Source organism: Lepidochelys kempii, chromosome 5, assembly GCF_965140265.1.
Source record: "Lepidochelys kempii isolate rLepKem1 chromosome 5, rLepKem1.hap2, whole genome shotgun sequence".
In the NCBI taxonomy this organism is placed as follows: Eukaryota; Metazoa; Chordata; order Testudines; family Cheloniidae; genus Lepidochelys; species Lepidochelys kempii.
The window spans coordinates 130,709,122-130,727,931 of record NC_133260.1 but is presented as its reverse complement, the minus strand read 5'-3'; the positions used below and the strand labels follow the sequence as shown (position 1 = coordinate 130,727,931).

General features: G+C 46.1%; 1 protein-coding gene across 2 annotated transcripts in view; it reads left to right on the top strand.

The window, feature by feature from the left end:
* Positions 1-14,363: 14,363 nt before the first annotated feature.
* LOC140911863 (neuronal acetylcholine receptor subunit alpha-7-like) overlaps positions 14,364-18,810 on the top strand; it is a 130,248-nt gene continuing 125,801 nt past the window's right edge. Inside the window, exon 1 of one of the 2 annotated variants that reach the window (XM_073345880.1) lies at positions 14,364-14,407. In XM_073345880.1, the coding sequence (XP_073201981.1) occupies positions 14,401-14,407 (7 nt within the window). In that variant the 5' untranslated portion in view covers positions 14,364-14,400. Of the gene's footprint in view, positions 14,408-15,020; positions 15,334-18,810 lie in introns of those variants that run through there. The other variant, XM_073345879.1, reaches the window with a different exon arrangement.

Genomic DNA, 18,810 nt, shown 5'->3' with positions numbered 1-18,810 from the left:
TGGGACTTTTCAGCTTGGAAAAGAGACGACTGGGAGGGATATGATTGAGGTCTATAAAATCATGACTGGTGTGGAGAAAGTAAATAAGGAAGTGTTATTTACTCCTTCTCAGAACACAAGAACTAGGGGTCACCAAATGCAATTAATAGGCCCAGGTTTAAACAAACAAAAGGAAATATTTCTTCACACAACACACAGTCAACCTGTGGAACTCTTTGCTAGAGGATGTTGTAAAGGCCAAGACTATAACAAGGTTCAAAAAAGAACTGGATAAATTCATGGAGGATAGGTCCATCAATGGCTATTAGCCAGGATGGGCAGTATAGCAGGCTGGCTACCCTGCTCCTAAAATAGAAGGGGATAAAAGCAGCCCTGGAGAGGGCTGTGGCTGGGGATGGCTGATTGGGGAAGCAGCTGCAGCTGGGCCAAACCCTAATCAGGCCCCAGCTGGCCTGTATAAAAAGGCTGTGAGCCAGAAGCCTAAGGAGTCTCTCTCCAGGCTAGGAGAGAGTAGGGCCTGCCTGATAGGTTACTGAGGGTAGTGCAGTGCTGGGAAAGGAGCAGGGGTGCTCCAGGCTGGCAACTCCCCAGATGGTAAGGCCTGGTCCAAGGCATATAGAAGGCAGCAGGTCTGAACCCCCTTGTCTACGATGAGTGGCCTTTACACTGCAGTCTGCCCCAGGGCCTTGGTGATGACTAGCAGTAGCCCAGACTGAGGCAAAGTGGGGATAGTGGGTTGAGGGGAGACCCAGAGGCAGAATATGGGGGTGCTGCCAGGGGGCAGAACCCTAGAGAAAGGGGCATCGGTGTCTGAGGGACACGGGGGGCCAGAGCTGTGTGGATCGCCAGCCTGCAGAGGGTGCTCCAGGCTGGAAAAGAGCTAATTCCCAATGACCAGCAGGAGGCACTACAGGGGTGAGTCTGAACCTTTACAGGCAGGAATGGTGTCCTAGCTCTGCAGGCCACTTGTTTGAGACCCCTGGGCTATTTCCTGCAGCAAGGGGTGGGCAAACTACAGTCTGTGGGCCAGATCTGGCCTGCAGGATTGCCCCCCGCCAGGCCTGTGCCGCTCCCTGAAGCGGCCAGCACAATGTCCCTGCGGATGGGGCTGCGGGGGGGTAGAGAGTTCTGTGCATTGGCATGGCTTCCAGGTACTGCCCCCTGCAGTTCCCATTTGCTGGGAAGGGGGACCTGTGGCCAATGGGAGCTTCAGGGGAGGTACCCGCAGGAGCGGCAAGGCCAGCATATGGAGCCTTGTGCCATGCTCCCCGCCCCCCCAGGCCGCAGGGACATGGTCTGGCCATTTCCCAGAGTGGTGCAGGGGCCACCCCAGCCAGCCTGCCCTGAGCCCCCTGCTGCACCCCAGCCAGCCTTCCCTGAGGGTAGGGAGGAGGCGGAGTTGAGGTGGGGACTTTTGGGAAGTTGTTGGAATGGGGACAGGGGAAGGGTGGGAAGAGGTGGGGCAGGGTCTCATGGATGGAGTGGGGGTGGGGACAGTGACCGGGGCGGGGGGGGGGCATGTGTCAGTAATGCGGCCCTTGGGCCAATGCATTAGTCCTCATGTGGCCCCTGCAGTCATTTGAGTTTGAGACTCCTGCCCTAGCCTCTGTTTGCCAGAAGCTGGGAATGAGCGACAGCTGATGGATCACTTGATGATTACCTGTTCTGTTCATTCCCTCTAGGGCACCTGGCATTGGCCACTGTCAGAAGACAGGATACTGGGCTAGATGGACCTTTGGTCTGACCTAATACGGCCATTCTGCTCTTATGACTGAAGAGGAGTAGAGAGGTGATGTTTAGCTGAGAACCTGGCCTTTGAAAATCAGCCCCCTTCAAGGTGTTGAGCACCCAAAAATGACTGGTCAGTTTTGAAAATTGTGGCCACGCTGACCACATTTACCCTCAGCTTCCATGTGCTCTGAGCTGTGTTTTTTGGACAGATGGCATCCAATCTGCCACTCTCGTCGTCCTCTGAACAATCAGATTGGAAATTCATGCCCTCTAGCATCTTTGGGAAGTATCTTTACATCTCTGAGTGACCAGCTGTTTGACAGTTATTTCCTTCCACGCTGCTTGCTCTCTTCCTGCCACTTCCTCTCTGAGCCTATCCTCCTAGGTCTGGTCTTGTACAGATGAGCCCCTGATTATGGGCACCTCAGGGCATGTCTCCCTCCATGTGAAATCAATGGGAGCTAGGTGCCTACATGCCTGGGAGGATCTGTAATGCTTCTATAGCCTGGCACTCCCCCAGTGAGCTGGTTATCTGCAGGCTGTCAAGGGATTCAAAGACCCATACTTTGTCACTGTTAATCCTTTTTGCATCTGGGTCATTTCAGTAGGTGACCTTCCTCCTCCACCCGCTGTTTGTGTTATTTTAGCTACTTCCTCCTTGCAGTGAGGGGCTGTGAATTCCTCCCAGCTTCTTGTGAGTGCAGATTGGGGTGTTTTCTTTTGTATTAGCCAGCTGGCCTTAGTTTAAGCATTGGGGTATCCTTTGTCCTTTACCCAGTAGCTAGAGAAGTAGCCCCAGTAGACTCCCCTCCTTTATTTCTGACCTGTGGATTTTCTGATGTTATGTCCCTTCTCTTGGTGAGGTGTAGCAAGCCCTCATCTTCACTGTGGCTGACAACCTGGTTGTGTGAAATTTCTCCCCATCTCTTGCTTTGCTGGCTGCTCCCAGACAAAAGGCTTGAAGGAGAATGGGGTGTTTTACTCCCCTCTCTCTCTCCCCCCCATCTACATTTATATGGCTCTTTCCCACAGAAGAGCTTGCTAGTGGGAAATTCAAGTTATACCCTTTTTGACACATCTGCGTCCTTGCCCAGTAAATTATGAAGAGATAAATCAAGCAAGGCCCCCACCTCCGGATTCCCTGTGTTAACTTGAGCTCCTAAGAAGAGTCTCACCTTGGGAACAGTGAAAGGTTTTAACCTGAGAACACGTGTCAGGACCACTCAGCATCTGGTCTGGATATTTGTGGACCAGAGCTACAGCAGCCCCTGAGGCATGCCAGGGTGCAAAAGCTCTCCCAATGAGGAAGGTTCTGCAGTGCTTCCTAAAAGGTGGTCAGACTATGGCTAGATCTAATCTCATCTGGAATTTTATTCCACCACCTAGTCCCCAAGACTGAAATCCTTTCCCTGGCTTTACTGTGCTTTGCCCTGGCCTTTCTGATCCACCAAGAGGAGCAAAATTCTCTTGGTGGCTCGCAGATGGACATTCATTCTTGAAGGTACCTGGAACCTGCTCTAGGATTGGGAGTGAGTGGAGGGGCTCAATGAGGAGGAGAGGGATGGGGGGGAAAGGATAGCCCAGTAGTTTGAGCATTGGCCTGCTAAACCTAGGGTTGTGAGTTCAATCCTTGAGGGGGCCATATAGGGATTGATCCTGCTTTGAGCAGGGGGTTGGACTAGATGACCTCCTGAGGACCCTTCCAACCCTGATATTCTATGACACTTCTAGTGCAACTAGTGCTGTCTGCTTGGCAAGCCTTAGTGTGGAAACCTGATTGCTAGAGCAGAGGTTTTGGTTGTATTACTTAAGTTAGATGAGTGATAATTAACTCGCTTGCCAATGCTAGTGTAAGAAGAGTCTGAATGAGCTCTCCCCTGACATCTAGTGGTGAGTTGTGGAAAAAGATTTCAGAGCTGATCTTGTTTGCATGGACACACCCACCCTGCCTAGATGCTCAGCATGATGGGATTGCTTGCCCAAATGATCACGTGTGGCTGGTGTTGGATCCCCAGTCTCCTTGTTATTGGGGTAGGAGTAATAAAGGGTTGTTATCTTTGTGTGGACTGAGGGCAGCAGAACTGAACCTGGTTGACCCCGACGGAGGGACTCATCCTGAACTGAATGGCACTTGCTAGGCAGGGAACATGGGTTCCAAAGCCTAAAGTTAAGAAAGGGTGTCGATTGTACCTGGTGGGTGCTGTTCAAGGGTCATAGACACCAGTTGACTCCATCTCTACATGAGATGATAAAAGAGCTAATTTAGACTTGAGTTTTATTATATACTGCAGAGCTGAAATCACTGATGTCTAAGTATTAGACCTAATTTGGGACAGTGTCTCTATTGCAAGAGATTTGTTCACTGTGTACCAGCAGTGAAGCTTCCCCCCACTAACAGCTGAAATCACTGAGAACTGTGTTAAATGGGGGGGCACTGAAGACATCTTGTTGTAGCTAGCACGGTAGCTCACAGAAGTGTGGCGGGTGGCTGGCAGAGAGGGCCAGAGCAGAGCCCTGCAGAGAGGTGTGGCAACTGGCCATTGGGGTGGGAAGCAAGTGCCTGAGCAGCAGATTGTGTAAGGTGCCTCCTTACCCCATCCTTCCACACAGGATGGGAGGTGAACTCTGCAGATGAACCTCTGAACTCTGGGACTGCACTGGCCAAGAACAGCAACTGTGAGTGGGGTGCAAAGAAGGGATGAGCATACTAAAGCGACTTTTGTGTTGCTGGACTTAAGAATCTGAGGGGGGGGGAAGGACACTGCCCAACTTACTTGGGGGTGGGTCTTTTGCTCATGGCTTGTGTTTATGAACCTTAGTTACAGTGTTTTCCCAAATTAATGCTGAGTTACTTCCCTCCTTTTTAATAAAGTTTTTTGCTACGCTCAGGGTCTGTGCTAGTGAGAGGGGAAGTACTGCCTCTCAGAGGCGCCCGGGGTGGTGTGTAATTGTCCCAGGTCACTGGGTGGGGGCTGAAGCTGCTTTTGTGCTTTATTGTTGTAAAGGAACCCCTAGATACTGAACCCAGCCCTTGTTGCTATTGGCTGTTAAAATGTAGATGTTCAGGCCTGCCTGTAAAGGCCTATACTTTAGGTGTATTTTTATCACTTAGCTAGTTACAGGGGTATAAAAACAAAGAATCCAAATCACAGCCTGCTTGTATATGGGCCTTCTCTCACTAGGATAATCTGAGGCCTTGTTAAGCTAAGGCCTTTGGCTAAGCAGCAGGGGCAGCCATAAGCTGGGAAGCGACCGGTCACATCCTCACATTCCAACCTAGTCACATTGAAATAAGGTGCTATTGGGCTGTTAGGGAGATGATCCTGTCCGATGATGCCCATCACCACCAGATAAAAATCTTAAGATGGTTGAAGAAAACTTAGTTTGACAGCATCCTGTCTGGCAAGAAATCACGTACCTGTGGTTGTGAAACCCTCACTTCTGTATTGTATAAAGTCAAAGATAAAACCCCACTTTTCTATTAATCTGTCTGGTTCTCTAATTGTTTGTCTGCTGTTTAATCTTGCTAAGTGTAAATTAATTAGGATAGTGGGATATAATTGGTTAGAGAATTGTTACAATATGTTAGGACTGGTTAGTTAAAATTAAGTAAAATGATAGGTTAAGGTATAGCTGAGAATATTACCATATAAACTGGGGTCAAACAGGAAGTGGGGGTGAGGGGAAGGGAAATTTGGAATCATATTTAAGTAGGTGGAACAGGAATGGGGAACAGGGACACTGGGTAAATGCTCTATCAGTGTATAGAGATAAGCCTGACTGGTGTGAAGGGCTTTGGAATATGCTTGCTTGGAAACTAACCCCAATAAACATTGCATAGTTTGCACACTGGACTTCTGGTCTTTGACAAGAACCAGGGCGAGAGTGAAGGGAAAGCCCTCTAAAACTGGCTCCACTAGACAGAAGGGTTACACTAGCACAGGTACTCCACAAATGTTTGCTCCAAGTTTGAAAACTGGGCCTTTTCTCTACCGTGAAGTATTCCCAGTTGGAGAAGAACATGTCAACTGCATGATGTCTCCTGTGTAATTTTTCTTCTGTTAATCTTTTTCTGTGTCGTTTTGTCTGATTCCTCTGTCACAAACAAGCACCATATGTGGGCTTCTTGTCAGTTTTATGTTTCACTGGGTGCACTGCTATCTAAATGCCAGCACTTGCTTTTGTATCCATCCAGTCTACCTGTTTGTCTAGGTTCTTACATGACTCCCTCACTGTGGCTTCTGATTGCCTTTGTAGCAATCACTGTACTTCCATGAAGACTTTTGGAGACCGTTTTTGTTTCCCTTTTCACATTTGGGTTCATTTTCCAAATGTTGACATTTGTATTTTCTCTTTCTAGCATGCTTTTCATATCCCATTCGGTCTTCTGCTATAGACGTAGCACTAGATATATTACAAGAACTGACACTTCACACTGCCTCTTCCATAACAGTAATTTTTATGTCTTTCGATTTTGAGTTTCTCCTTTCAGTAACCACTACTTTTGCATGTGTGCCCTTACTATCCCAGTGCCTGAAATAATGAATTTGAGAACACCTCTTTCTATATACTGATGTGCAACCATCTTTCCCCTTGGTTTTACAAGGGAAATGGTTTCCCACTGGAATGTGTTTGTGTAATTTCTAAAGTCTAATTAGAACAGACTCCATGCCTTCCCCTTGTTTTTACAAAAGTTAGTGATCTGTTTTTGATCAGATCCTGAGTTATTGGAGCTCTTCCTCCCACACAGACTGTTATTCTGTGGTAAATACACCCTGACCCTTGTTTCAGAGCAACTTCTTAACAAAACCCAGTGAGAATCAGATCCTCTCTATTTGTATTTGATCTAATTATCAGAGGATGATGCACAAACTAAGACTATTTGTCATTAGAAATGTCTTTTCTGTCAGGGGTAGGCAACCTATGGCACGTGTACCAAAGGCAGCATGTGAACTGATTTTCAATGGCACTCACACTTCCTGGGTCCTGGCCACCAGTCCAAGGGGCCTCTACATTTTAATTTAATTTTAAATGAAGTTTCTTAAACATTTTAAAAACCTTATTTACTTTACATACAACAATAGTTATATATTATGGACTTATAGAAAGAGACCTTCTAAAAAAGTTAATGTATTACTGGTATGCAAAACTCTAAATTAGAGTGAATAAATGAAGACTCGGCGCACCACTTCTGAAAGGTTGCCGACCCCTGCTCTGTTAATCTGACCAGCTTCTTTGCCTCTTCACTTCAGATAGATTTGTTTTCAGTCTTAACAGACTGCTCAGCAGATTTTGGCTCGTTTCTCAGTGTAGGACCTGTTATTGAGTCAACACATGTCACACAACACTGGCAGAAGGGGTTAAGAACCCTTCCTGACAGCAAGGCCAGCTCTCATCCCAGCTCAGCTGTGGGAAAAAAATCTCACTTTGGGAGAGAAACCACCCCCCCCACCCCCAGCTGCTGCAGCTAATGAAGGCAAGCCAAGCTGAAAGAGGAAGAGAGGGAACAGAAGAGTTTGGGACTTCAAATGGGGTGATAGCCCTCTGCCCAACCGCTAGCTAGCACCTTAAAACTTCCTGCCCTACAAAGGAGGGAGCTGTAGATGGAAGCCTTGAGGGCTAAAGGGTTTTGTTTTTTGACTCATTTATGTTTCTAGACTCTGGGGTTTAAGATGTGATTTAAGCAACTGCTTCCCCAGTCCAGGACAAACTCAAGTGGCTTCAACTAGGACTTTGCACAAGGCAGTGTCCACCACTGCTGACATGGCCTGTCCTAGAAATGTAAGCTGGAAGGGACCTTGAGAGGTCACCTAGTCCAGCCCCCTGTGCTGAGACTTGGCCAAGTAAATCTAGACCTTCCCTGACAGATGTTTGTTCAACCTGTTCTTAAAATCCCCCAGTGGTGGTAATTCCAAGATTCACGGCCCTTTAGAGTTACAAAGTTTTCTTGAATATCTAACCTAAATCTCTCTTGCTGCAGACTAAGCAGATTACTACTTGTCCTACCCCCTGTGGACATGGAGAACAATTGATCACCACCCTTTTTATAACAATCTCTTACATATTTGAAGACTGTGTCCCTCCTCAGGCTTCCCTAGAGGAAACATGCCCAGTTCTTTCATCCTTTCCTCAAAGGTCATGTTTTCCAACCCTCACTAATGTTAGCATTGTCTGAAAACCAGTGATTGTTGCCATTATCTGAGTCCATCTGAACCTTCATTGGTGAACTGGATCCAATTCTAAGATATTGCTCACCTGAATTTTCAGCTTTAGTCTAAGACAGGACTGAAGTTCCCATTCAGATGTCCCATTGAAGTCAATGGGATTTAAGCACCTGCATAAGTACTTGCTGAATCAAGGCCTGAAACACAAACCTGGCAGCCAGTGACTCTGGGATTTCAGCAGTAGTTGAGGCTGCAATATTACCTGGATCCTAGCAACCAGATTGCTCATCAGAAGTTTTCATAAATGATTAATCTAACTGGCTACATTCTTCCTATAAAGGGGAAAACCCATCATATTTGGGATGATGACCACATGCCTTTAAGTGATAGGGAGATTGTGAAATTCTCTTGGCTCTAGAATTTGTTCTCTAGTTCATAAAAATATGCTTGGTGTAACAGAGCAAGTGAGGCAGTCAGACAAAGGCCTGGCTCTGCAGATCATACTAAGACCTCATGAATTATTGTCTTCTGCCTATTATTAACTATGGGCGCATCATTACTCCTATCTGTTATGCCAAGAATGGACCATGGGTGTAATCTCTGAATACAGTCAAGCTCTTCAGGGAAATCCCTGCTGTTGTGCCCACCCTTTGGAATATGCTCTAAATGGAGACAGGGCTCTTAAGTTATGTTGACATTTTCAAAGCCATCCAGGGGGGTTAGGTGTCAAATCCCCATTCATCTTAACAGGAACTGGACATCCAGATCCATGAGATGGTTTTCAAAACCTCAGGTCTTAAAACATTTGCCCTTCAACTTGTCCCAGAGCCAATATGACTGCCTGTCTCCCCCAAGGCTCCTTGAGTAGCCTGCTCCCGGCTAAGCTCAGCTCTTGTTTTCTTCAGCCAACCACAGGGTTCCCAGTGCCACCTTTGGCAATAGGAATAGCTGGGTCCATTGGTAAAACAAATCTCTCCCTTTCCCAGGGCCAGATTTGCTGCAGAACCTTCTATTTTTTAGTGCTGTTGGGTTACAGTGCTGCTGGAGGCCTCGTCGTACTGAGGTGAGTACAGCGTCCCCTGCCGAGCACTTCTGGCAGTGGCATTAGCTACGCAGAGCGACTTTGGTGGCCGGTGGTCACTCCATCACTTTCACTCCACCCCTCTCTTCATGGAGCTGCTAGCCATGCAGCATGTGCCAGAGACCTTATGTGCTAAGAGAGCAAACAACTGAGATCAGGCTTGTGTGACTTGACTTTCCATGACTTCTGCAGTGGCCAGTGTGGCTGAGAGGTATAGGGACTGGAGCACCCACAGGGAATAAATGGTGGGTGCTACACCCACCGGCAGCCCCCCTTTCAGATCCTCCCACCCACTGGTGGGCCCTGCAGATCAGTGCCTTCCCCTCCCTCCCAGCACCACCACAATCGGCTGTTTTGCAGTGTACAGGAGGCTGTAGTAGGGAGGAGCAAGGACATGGCATGCTCCATGGAGGGAGTGGAACTGGGAAGAGGTGGAGGGTTGGGTGGAGGCAGGGCCTGGGGCAGAGCCAGGGGTTGAGCACCCTCTGGCACTTTAGAAAGTTGGAGCCCATGATTCTATTTGTAGGCAACTCTCTCCCACTGTGCAGGAATTCCAACTTTCCAGATGCTTAAAAGTTGGGCATTATAATGCTGTGTGGCAGTGCCTAAATCCCTCTGCAGATCTTGAATAGCTTTGTATCCTCAGCAAATGTTGCCAGGTCCCTGTTTACCCCTTTTTCTAGATCATTTATGAATGGTCACTAGGACTGGTCCCAATATAGACTCCTGGGGACTATTTACTTTTCTCCATTCTGAAAACTGACCATTTATTCCTACCCTTTGTTTCCTATCTTTTTAACCAGTTACCAATCCATAAGAGGACCTTCCCTCTTATCCCATGACAGCTTACTTTGCTGAAGAGTGTTTGTGAAGGACCTTTTTTTGAAAGGCTTTCTGAAAATCTAAGTACACTATAGCCCCTGGGCCACATGCTTGTTGGCCCCCTCAAAGAGTTCTAGTAGATACGCGAGGCAAAATTTCCTTTACAAAAACCATGTTGGCTCTTCCCCAACAAATTACGTTAATCTTTGTCTGACAATTTTGTTTCAACCAGTTTGCCTGGTACAGAAGTCAGGCGTGTCAGTCTGTAATTGCCAGGATCACCTCTGGAGCCCTTTTTAAAAATTGGCATCACATTAGCTATCCTCCTTATTCTTCTGCTGGTCCTCTTCTTGGACCCCAGTTTATATAGTGAAACTTGAGTCCTGTTTAACTATACCTTAATCAATCATTTTACTAACCAATCCTAACATATTGTAACAAAATTCTCTAACCAATCCTACCTCACTGCCTTAATTGATTTACACCTAGCGAAATTAATTAGTAACAGACAAACAATCAGACCATACAGACAAAAAAAATAGGGAAGTAGGTACCATAAAAAAGAGGATTTCACAGCCAGAACTATTAAGTGATTTCATGTCAGACAGAATGCTATCAAACTAAGTTTTCTTTAACCACCTTAAGATCTGTTTTTTTAAATCTGGTAATGGTGGGTACTATTAGGATAGGATTGCCTTTTTAAATCTGCTATTACATTAAAATAATGTAATTTAGATGGAATGTGAGGATGACTTCCTGTTTCTTGGCTAATAGCTGCTGCCCTCCTAATATGATCACAGACAAAGGCCTCAGGCCTTACAATATGGCTATAGGAAAAGGCCGTATCCTTACGGCAGCACACCCCTAGTTCTGGCACCTATGCAGTGCCTAGAGCAACAGAGGCCCTGATCTCTCTTGGATCCTTTTAGTAAAACAAAGCCTATTAATCTCAGACCTTCCCAGGGGCACTGGAACAATTGCTGAGGTGGGGTGCTGAGAACATTGAACCAAACCGTAAACCCTATATACGATGGAAACCGCTTCAAGCCCGGGGGTGGGGCAGTACCTCCTGCATCCCTACTTCCAGCATCAATAGACCTTCCTTCCAGGGTGACCCTTCTCCTTAACCCCTTCACTGTCATTCCCTGGGCTCCAGAACCCTAGAAGCTCAGAGATATGCTCATATTTATGGGGGAGACTGGTTTTCCATATTTACTGGCTATTGTTTTGATACTATCAACGAACTTTGATGAAGAGAGGCAGGTGGATGGAGACTGGTTACAACAAACCTGTAGGTCAATGGTATGAATCATAGAATATCAGGGTTGGAAGGGACCTCAGGAGGTCATCTAGTCCAACCCCCTGCTCAAAGCAGGACCAATCCCCAATTAAATCATCCCAGCCAGGGCTTTGTCAAGCCTGACCTTAAAAACTTCTAAGGAAGGAGATTCTACCACCTCCCTAGGTAACGCATTCCAGTGTTTCACCACCCTCCTAGTGAAAAAGTTTTTCCTAATATCCAACCTAAACCTCCCCCACTGCAACTTGAGACCATTACTCCTTGTCCTGTCCTCTTCTACCACTGAGAATAGTCTAGAACCATCCTCTCTGGAACCACCTCTCAGGTAGTTGAAAGCAGCTATCAAATCCCCCCTCATTCTTCTTCTTCTCGCAAAGGAGCACTTCAGCCAGAGGCTTTAGCTGTCCAAAGAGCTTTAGCCCACGTCATATTTTAGAAACAAGAAAAAAAAACCCATTGCATTATAAAAGGAATTATTCTCTGAGTTGATTTAAGTGCCAGAATGTCTCTACAGGAAAAGAGAATAACAATCTTTAATTATGATGACTGTAGGGGTGGACTGAAGTCCCAGCACAGCATCAGAAACAGCTGCGGTCTCTGCAACACTTCTTTCCTAATGTGCACCGGTGACAATAGTAAGCGATTAAAAAAAAAATTGTGAAAGCAATGTCTGATGTGTCTGATTTTACAAGGTTATGGAGGTGAGTAATTCCATTAGCAACATCTTCCTGCAATAAACAATCACATCTAATATGTGCCACTGTATCCCTTGGTGTGCTACCCACAGTGTGGATGGGCTTTGGAAAGAGGGTAGTCCCCATTATGCAGTGTTGAGCTCCCCCTTGGGGCTCAGTGTTCTGCTGTGCCCAGCAGGGCCAGGGAGCCACAGAGGTGCCAACTGTGGTTGGTCACAGGATCAGAGAACTTGGCCCCCAGAGTAGCATAGAGATGCTTTGGGGTTGCTCTAAATTATGCCCTGGTTGCAATAGCCCCCAAGGGGCAATCAATCAGGAAGGGATGGCTGGAGCACAGGGCACTCTGGACTGGCCATCTATTCTCATGCTTGCCCAGGCCTCTCCTAGGTATGGCCCCTATCTGTGGGCACTAGAACTGGACGCAATACTTCAGGGTCTCACCAATGCTATATTAAGAGGTAATACCACCTCTTGCTCAATCTCCCCCTGGATGACATTAGCCATTTTAGTCACAGCATTGCACGAGCAGCTCATGGTCAGTTGGATAGCACCAGGACCTCTACATCCTTTTCAGCAAGAGTTGCCGTCCATCTTGCTGGACTTAGCATGAGCTGGGCAGTGCCAGTGAAAAGCCTTGCAGCCCAGCTGGGTCTCTTGACTCTGGATCCCCTGAGCAAGAGAAACCTTTTGAGGCCTTCCCCACTGCCCTGGAAGCTGGATTGATGGGGATCTCTGGAAGAAGCCCTGAACGCTTTTAGGTGCTCCAACTTGGTTGTGACTGAGCCAGTGCTATGCTGGAGCTAGCCAGGATCCGCTCGGAGGTGCAGGACAAAGCAGCAGGGGAGGGACGACGTGATTGCAGCCAGAGCTTTTTGTGAAGTCAGAAGAAGGGGTGAAGGAAAGAGGAAAAAACAGTAAATATGAAAATGCCCGAATTCTTCCCACCCTAGCAATGAGCTCTACAGGTAATGGAACACCTCCTTCCACACCCCCAAAATGTGAGACAAGCCACAGGGCACAGAGCCCTGATGTGCCTAACGCTGACCATGGTTTGAGCCACTTCACTAAACACACTACAGTTTCACTGAGGATATTCTGTGGAGTGGGACAAGCCCAAGAGACACTGAAAGAGACCTGGGTAATATGCAACTAAACTGATTGTACCAACCCAGGGGAGATTCCTCACCCACCCTGGCCAGACTGGGAATAGAAGTTGGAGTGTGATTACACCGGATGTAGGGGTGTCACAAGATTATTGTTATATACCAGTAGCTGAAAGCCCATGCTCTCATACGTGTGTGTGTGTGTTTAAAAAAATTTAAAAAAGGCTAATAGCTTAAAAACTGGACGATAAATCCCAGCGATGCTTGAACCTGGAGCTAGTCAAAGCAAAAACAAGCTCTCAGCCATGCTTGTAGCTGTCTCCACCACTTCACACTGGTTCAACAGACATTTGAGACTTCAGAGTGATGCTTGGAGTTACTGTGTGCTGGTTGTGTTGTGCTTAGACAGTTGTGGGTGGCAAATAAAGGGTGGGTGCTGTGGGAGGGGGCTATGTGTGTTTGTTGGTTGTGTTGTAGTGTGGGTGATTTTGAAGATCTGCAGCAGCAGGGCCAAGTAATCCACCGTATGTGCAGTCTCCCCTCATACAACCAATGAAATTGTTATATTCAAATTAGTTGTAGAGTAAGGGTGGTAATTGGTTGAGTTACCTCTGATATCACAGTGGTCTAGGAGTCTTGGCATGGCACAGACATGTGGCATAGACACTATCACAGGGGTGTAATTCGTAAAGAAAATGGCTGAGAGCTTAAAAAATGAACAATAACAGATTGCAAATCCCAGTGATGATTTAACCCAAAGATATTCTGAACAAAAAGAGCTCTCAACCCTGCCTGTAGCTGTTTCCATAGCTTCACCCTGACTCAACAGACATTTTAGGCTCAGAGTGACACACAGAGTGACAATCCTGGAATTTTATTACATAGATTACGGTAGCCCTTAGAGGTCCCCACTAAGCTCAGGGCCCTATTGTGCTAGGCGCTGTACCAACACAGTGAGAGACAGTTTCTGCCCCCCCCAAGAACTTACAGAGGAGATGGAAAAAATGTGGGAAGGGAAACTGAGGCACAGAGCGCAGAAGGGCCTTGCCCAAGGTCACACACCAGGTCAGTGGCAGAGTAGGTCTCGAATCCAAATCCAAAACCCTACTCGCTAGACCAGGCTGCCTCCCCATGTCACACAAAGCCCTTCTGTTTTAGTGACAGTCAAAGCACCAGGTCTGAGAGAGGGTATTCCCTGGAGATGGACGAGCCCAACAGGTGCTGAAAGAGAGTTGGGCAGTAATGCACCCACAGAGCGGATTGCTCCAACCCAGGGGACATCCCTCACCAGCCCTGGTCAGAAAGAGAACAGCTGTGGGACGGTTCTTGGGGGGTCCGGAGGATCCCTTGAGGGGCTGGCCTGAGATGCCCCCTGCTGGAATCACAGCACAGAGTCTGACTCTGTGAAGTTGCCTTGTGGGTGGCAATGCAGGAGCATGCCAATCCATCCCAACTGCATCTCTGAGAAAGCAGAAGATGGAGGCTGGGAGAAGAATCAAGGAAAATGCCAGGTTTGAAGTGCACGTTATTCACGTCTAATATTTTATTGCTGATGCTTGGCCATTAAAGTGGAGCTGCGAAAAAGGGAAAGGGACCAGAAGGTGTGCAAAAATCTCCTGGCTGAGAGCAAGCCGGAGCAGGAGCGAGGAGCATTGTAAGACAGCTGTTTGTTTCTGGTTGGAGCCAGGACTGAAGGGCTGCACTGTCATGCACACATGCAAAGGGGCAGAGTGAAGACAAGCTGAGGCCCCCAGGCCTCCGCTTTCTGACATCTGTGCTGCTAAAATCTGAACTTCCACACAGCGGAGGTTTTCTCTGCATTCAATTCCACACAGTGGCAGGCTCCAGTTCCCTGCTAGAAATCACACTGGCAGGTAAAGGGAACGGGGGGGCTGCAGCTCGCCTTGCCTGAGAAGTAGCTCTAGAGGCACTCTAGTACTTGCCTTGGAACCAAAGCTGATGTGCGGCCTCGGAGTTAGTTACAGACAGTGGGGACGTGGAACATCTCTCCCAGGCAGCGCTGGCCCTTTGCTGCCCCTCCCCTTTACCCACACCCCTCTTGTGCAGTCTCACTGGCATTTGTTTCTGCACTAGAAAAGGTGCAGAGCACCAGGAGAGAAAAAAAAAAACCTAGCAAGCCCTGGCATGCACTTGGATTTACTTAAGCTGCACTGAACTTGGCTTCCTTAGACTGTAAGGACAGCTGGGCACATGTACTTTCCTCCTACGGTGGGAAACTGGTTGAAGGGCTTATTAGCACTATTAATCATTGAATCTATCAAGCATTTGGTGCTGTCACAAAGACAGCATTCTGCTTTGCTGCCTGCTTAGAAGTGGCACTCCGATTCTGTTTGGACAATGCTCACTGACAAGTGTTTGGGATTTGTTTACTCCGGATTGTATCTATGGGCATCTTTGTTTCTGTCCTTCTTTAAAGGTAAGTTCTGTTTCATCTGCTTTGTTTTCATGGGAACTATTTGATTTCCCCCAAGAAATTCAGCTGTGTCTTTCTTTGGATTCAACTTTCTCAGGGCTAAATCCTAGATCCATGGAGGTCAATGGGAGGTTTGCAATTGATTTCATTAGGGAAAGCAGGTAAACAATTTTTATGAAGAAAACAATATCATCCTAGGAAATGCTACAGTGCACTGTTGCATTTCAAAATACACTCCTTCTGCGGTCTTATAAACAACTATGCTAGCCATACTTTACAGGAATGAGACATTTTAACTAGTGGCTAGATAGCATGATGAAGGGAATCGTATATCTGTCTTCTGGACATTTATAATTGCATTTTCACAGTACAAAATAAGATTAGAAGGGTTTCCAGAACTATTTACTACTTATGCATAATTTTATAAGGCTTGCCACCTATATAGACAATAGATTAAACTATTTCTGGTTCAATATTTCCCCTCTATTGGATCTTTTGCCTTTTAAAATATCAATGTTTTAAGCCAGTGAGGGGTACAAAGTTGCAAGAATCTATAAAATTTAATGCAAATTCCCACTAGCCTTGCAAGAATGGGAGAATTTTAATCTAAGATGAATTCAGTGCTTTAACAGACTTTGTAAAATAACTACCCTGTGCTATCAAATTACCTAGGAGTTGTTTGCTTCTTCGAGCAATGTAATGAGCTTGTAAGACTCATGAGAAAAGCTAAAAGGAGGGAAGTTGAAATTGCATCTGCCCTAAAAAATATCCAGTATTCCCCAGCTGAAGTTTTCTCATCAATTTCTAAATGAATGTGTTTCATGTAAAAACCTCTGTTTGTCCTAATTATTTTTCGACCATTGTTCTTGCTCTGAACATGTTGCAAAATTTAGCATTTCCCTGTGGCAGACTGCTTTGGCCATTTAGTGCCATATCTAGGCAGTGTCTCGGCAGAAAGCCTAGAGGTTGTTGCTTTCTGGAATGAGGCATATAGTGAACTAATTTCTCAACTACGTAGCACTATTTAGCCATGCTCTTTACACCTGAATAATTTCTCATCAGTTTATCTATTTAGCCTTTTCAAAACATACATTAGTTTCATTGGAGGGCTGAGAAGTGGGGTTAGGGTAACATGGGAATAAAGTATCCCCGGTAAATGCTCTATTACCCAGCTAAACAGAGTCCTGCTACTTTTGTTTGCAAGATACCTACATGGTACTTAAAGCACTGAAGTGATAGCCAGATGGGGGAGCTGTGAGCTGTTAATACCTGTGAATTTTGTTTGCAAGACACCTATATGATACTTAATGACATTTTTTTTTTTGCATTGAAACACTGTATTTTAAATACTGAGATAATTACTAATTCATGAAGGAGCTATCCGATTTTAAAGAGGAATTTGCAAATAGAGCGCTTCTATTTCCAATAATGTATGATTTTCCTTTTATTAAATGTTGTTATAAAGTCACAACTGGCCACATTTACAGCCTGCTCCTGAGCTCAGGCGCGTGAACACATGATGGACCTGCAAGCTAGAGGATCCCAAGCTGTCCCAAACTGTATAGACAGAGAAATATTATTTATTAGCCCTATGAATTCTCTCTTTAGATTTGAGAAAAATGAAGCATGTGTCTTCTAGCTCTTTACCAATGCTGGAGCCTTTTTGACATTACACTTCAACTGAGTTCCTCAAGGGTTACACGCTGCACCCACATGAAAATCAAACAAGTTAATCATAATTAGCATCACTATAACAACAGTGTACCAACACACCAAAAAGGAATTCATGTAATTTCTTGCTTATTGCAAATCATTTCATGGGCCATTATATGGAAGGGTATGGAATGACCTACTCCTTCAAAAGTTTTATGCCATCTACACTTAAGTACCTCCTGTGAAAGCACCTCTGTGAACTCCCTCAGGCAGACCCTTCTGATGTGTAATTGCTTTGACCGTTAAGGCATTTTTTTGAACATCTAGCCTCATTTTTCCTGTTTTTAGATATCGGGTGTAGCTCTTTGCTATCATTGCAAACAAACTCTGCAGTCTGCTTCCTAGAAGTAATGGGGAGCTCTTTCATAAACCTCATAGGTAGGTGATGGGTAGCCTGGGGTAAATTATATAGCAGTCAAAGGGAAGGGTGGAAGGATAGCTCAGTGGTTTGAGCATTGGCCTGCTAAACCCAGGGTTTTGAGTTCAATCCTTGAGGGGACTAGTTAGGGATCTGGGGCAAAAATTGGGGATTGGTCCTACTTTGAGCAGGGGGTTGGACTAGATGACATCCTGAGGTCCTTTCCAACCCTGATATTCAATGACATTGAAGTCACTTACATATGAAGGAGGATACAGAAGAAGATACTGCAGGAAAAGCAGCTAAGTTAAAACAGGCCACCCTATAATTCACTAATACATTATTCTGGCCTCTTGTCATTTAACTTATTTTCCCTTACATTTCCATGCACTCAGACTAACTTGTACCACTTGCCAACATCCAACTTACACCACCTCCTGCCTCACTCCTGAATTAGAGGCAGAGTGGCCCAGGGGGTAGCGTACTGGAGTGAGAATTAGGAAATCCGGCTTCCAGTCCCAGCTCTGCTGCTAACTTGCTGTGTATCCTTGGACAAGTCACTTCCTGCCTCTGTTTTGCTCCCATCCTTTGTCTGTCTCGTTTTAGTTAGATTGTAAACTCGTTGAGGCTTTAGAGTAACAGCCGTGTTAGTCTGTATTCGCAAAAAGTGAGCTGTAGCTCACGAAAGCTCATGCTCAAATAAATTGGTTAGTCTCTAAGGTGCCACAAGTACTCCTTTTCTTTTCTCGTTGAGGCTTATAAGCCTCTTACCTTGTTTTTGTACGGTGACTAGCACAACCGGGTCCTGAACTGGCTCTGACTTCTAGGCGCTACTGTAATACGACTATCAATTCAGCCCTAAATGTCAAGGCTGTAAAAAAACATTTCCTTCTTAGAAAGATGTCATTTACTTGCACCTTCAATTTGGACTATAACTTACAGAAAACGCCATCATTGTGGGAAATGATCTGTGCCTACCAATATTCAGCAGTTAAATAGCGGGAGAAATCATTTACAGTGATTAAGAAAAGCAGAACAAACACCAGACCTTGAAACTAAACAGAAGGGACAATGGATTCAATTTTTGAAAACATTGATTTTCCAAAGTGACTTTGGCGCCACTGAAATCAATAGAGGTTAGGAACCTATATACTTTGAGAATCTGGGCCTTAGACACTTAGGGTATGTCTGTACTGTAGTTAAACACTGTCCTGCGCCAGTTGGCTTGGGCTAAGGGGCTGTTTAATTGTGGTGTAGCCATTGGGGTTCAGGCTGAAGCTTGAGCTCTGGGACCCTCTCACCTCGAAGGCTCCAGCCCCAGTCTGAACATCTACACCACAATTAAACAGCCCCTTAGCCCCAGCCCCACAAGCCTGAATCAGTGGCACAAGCTGGCTCTGGGTTTTTAA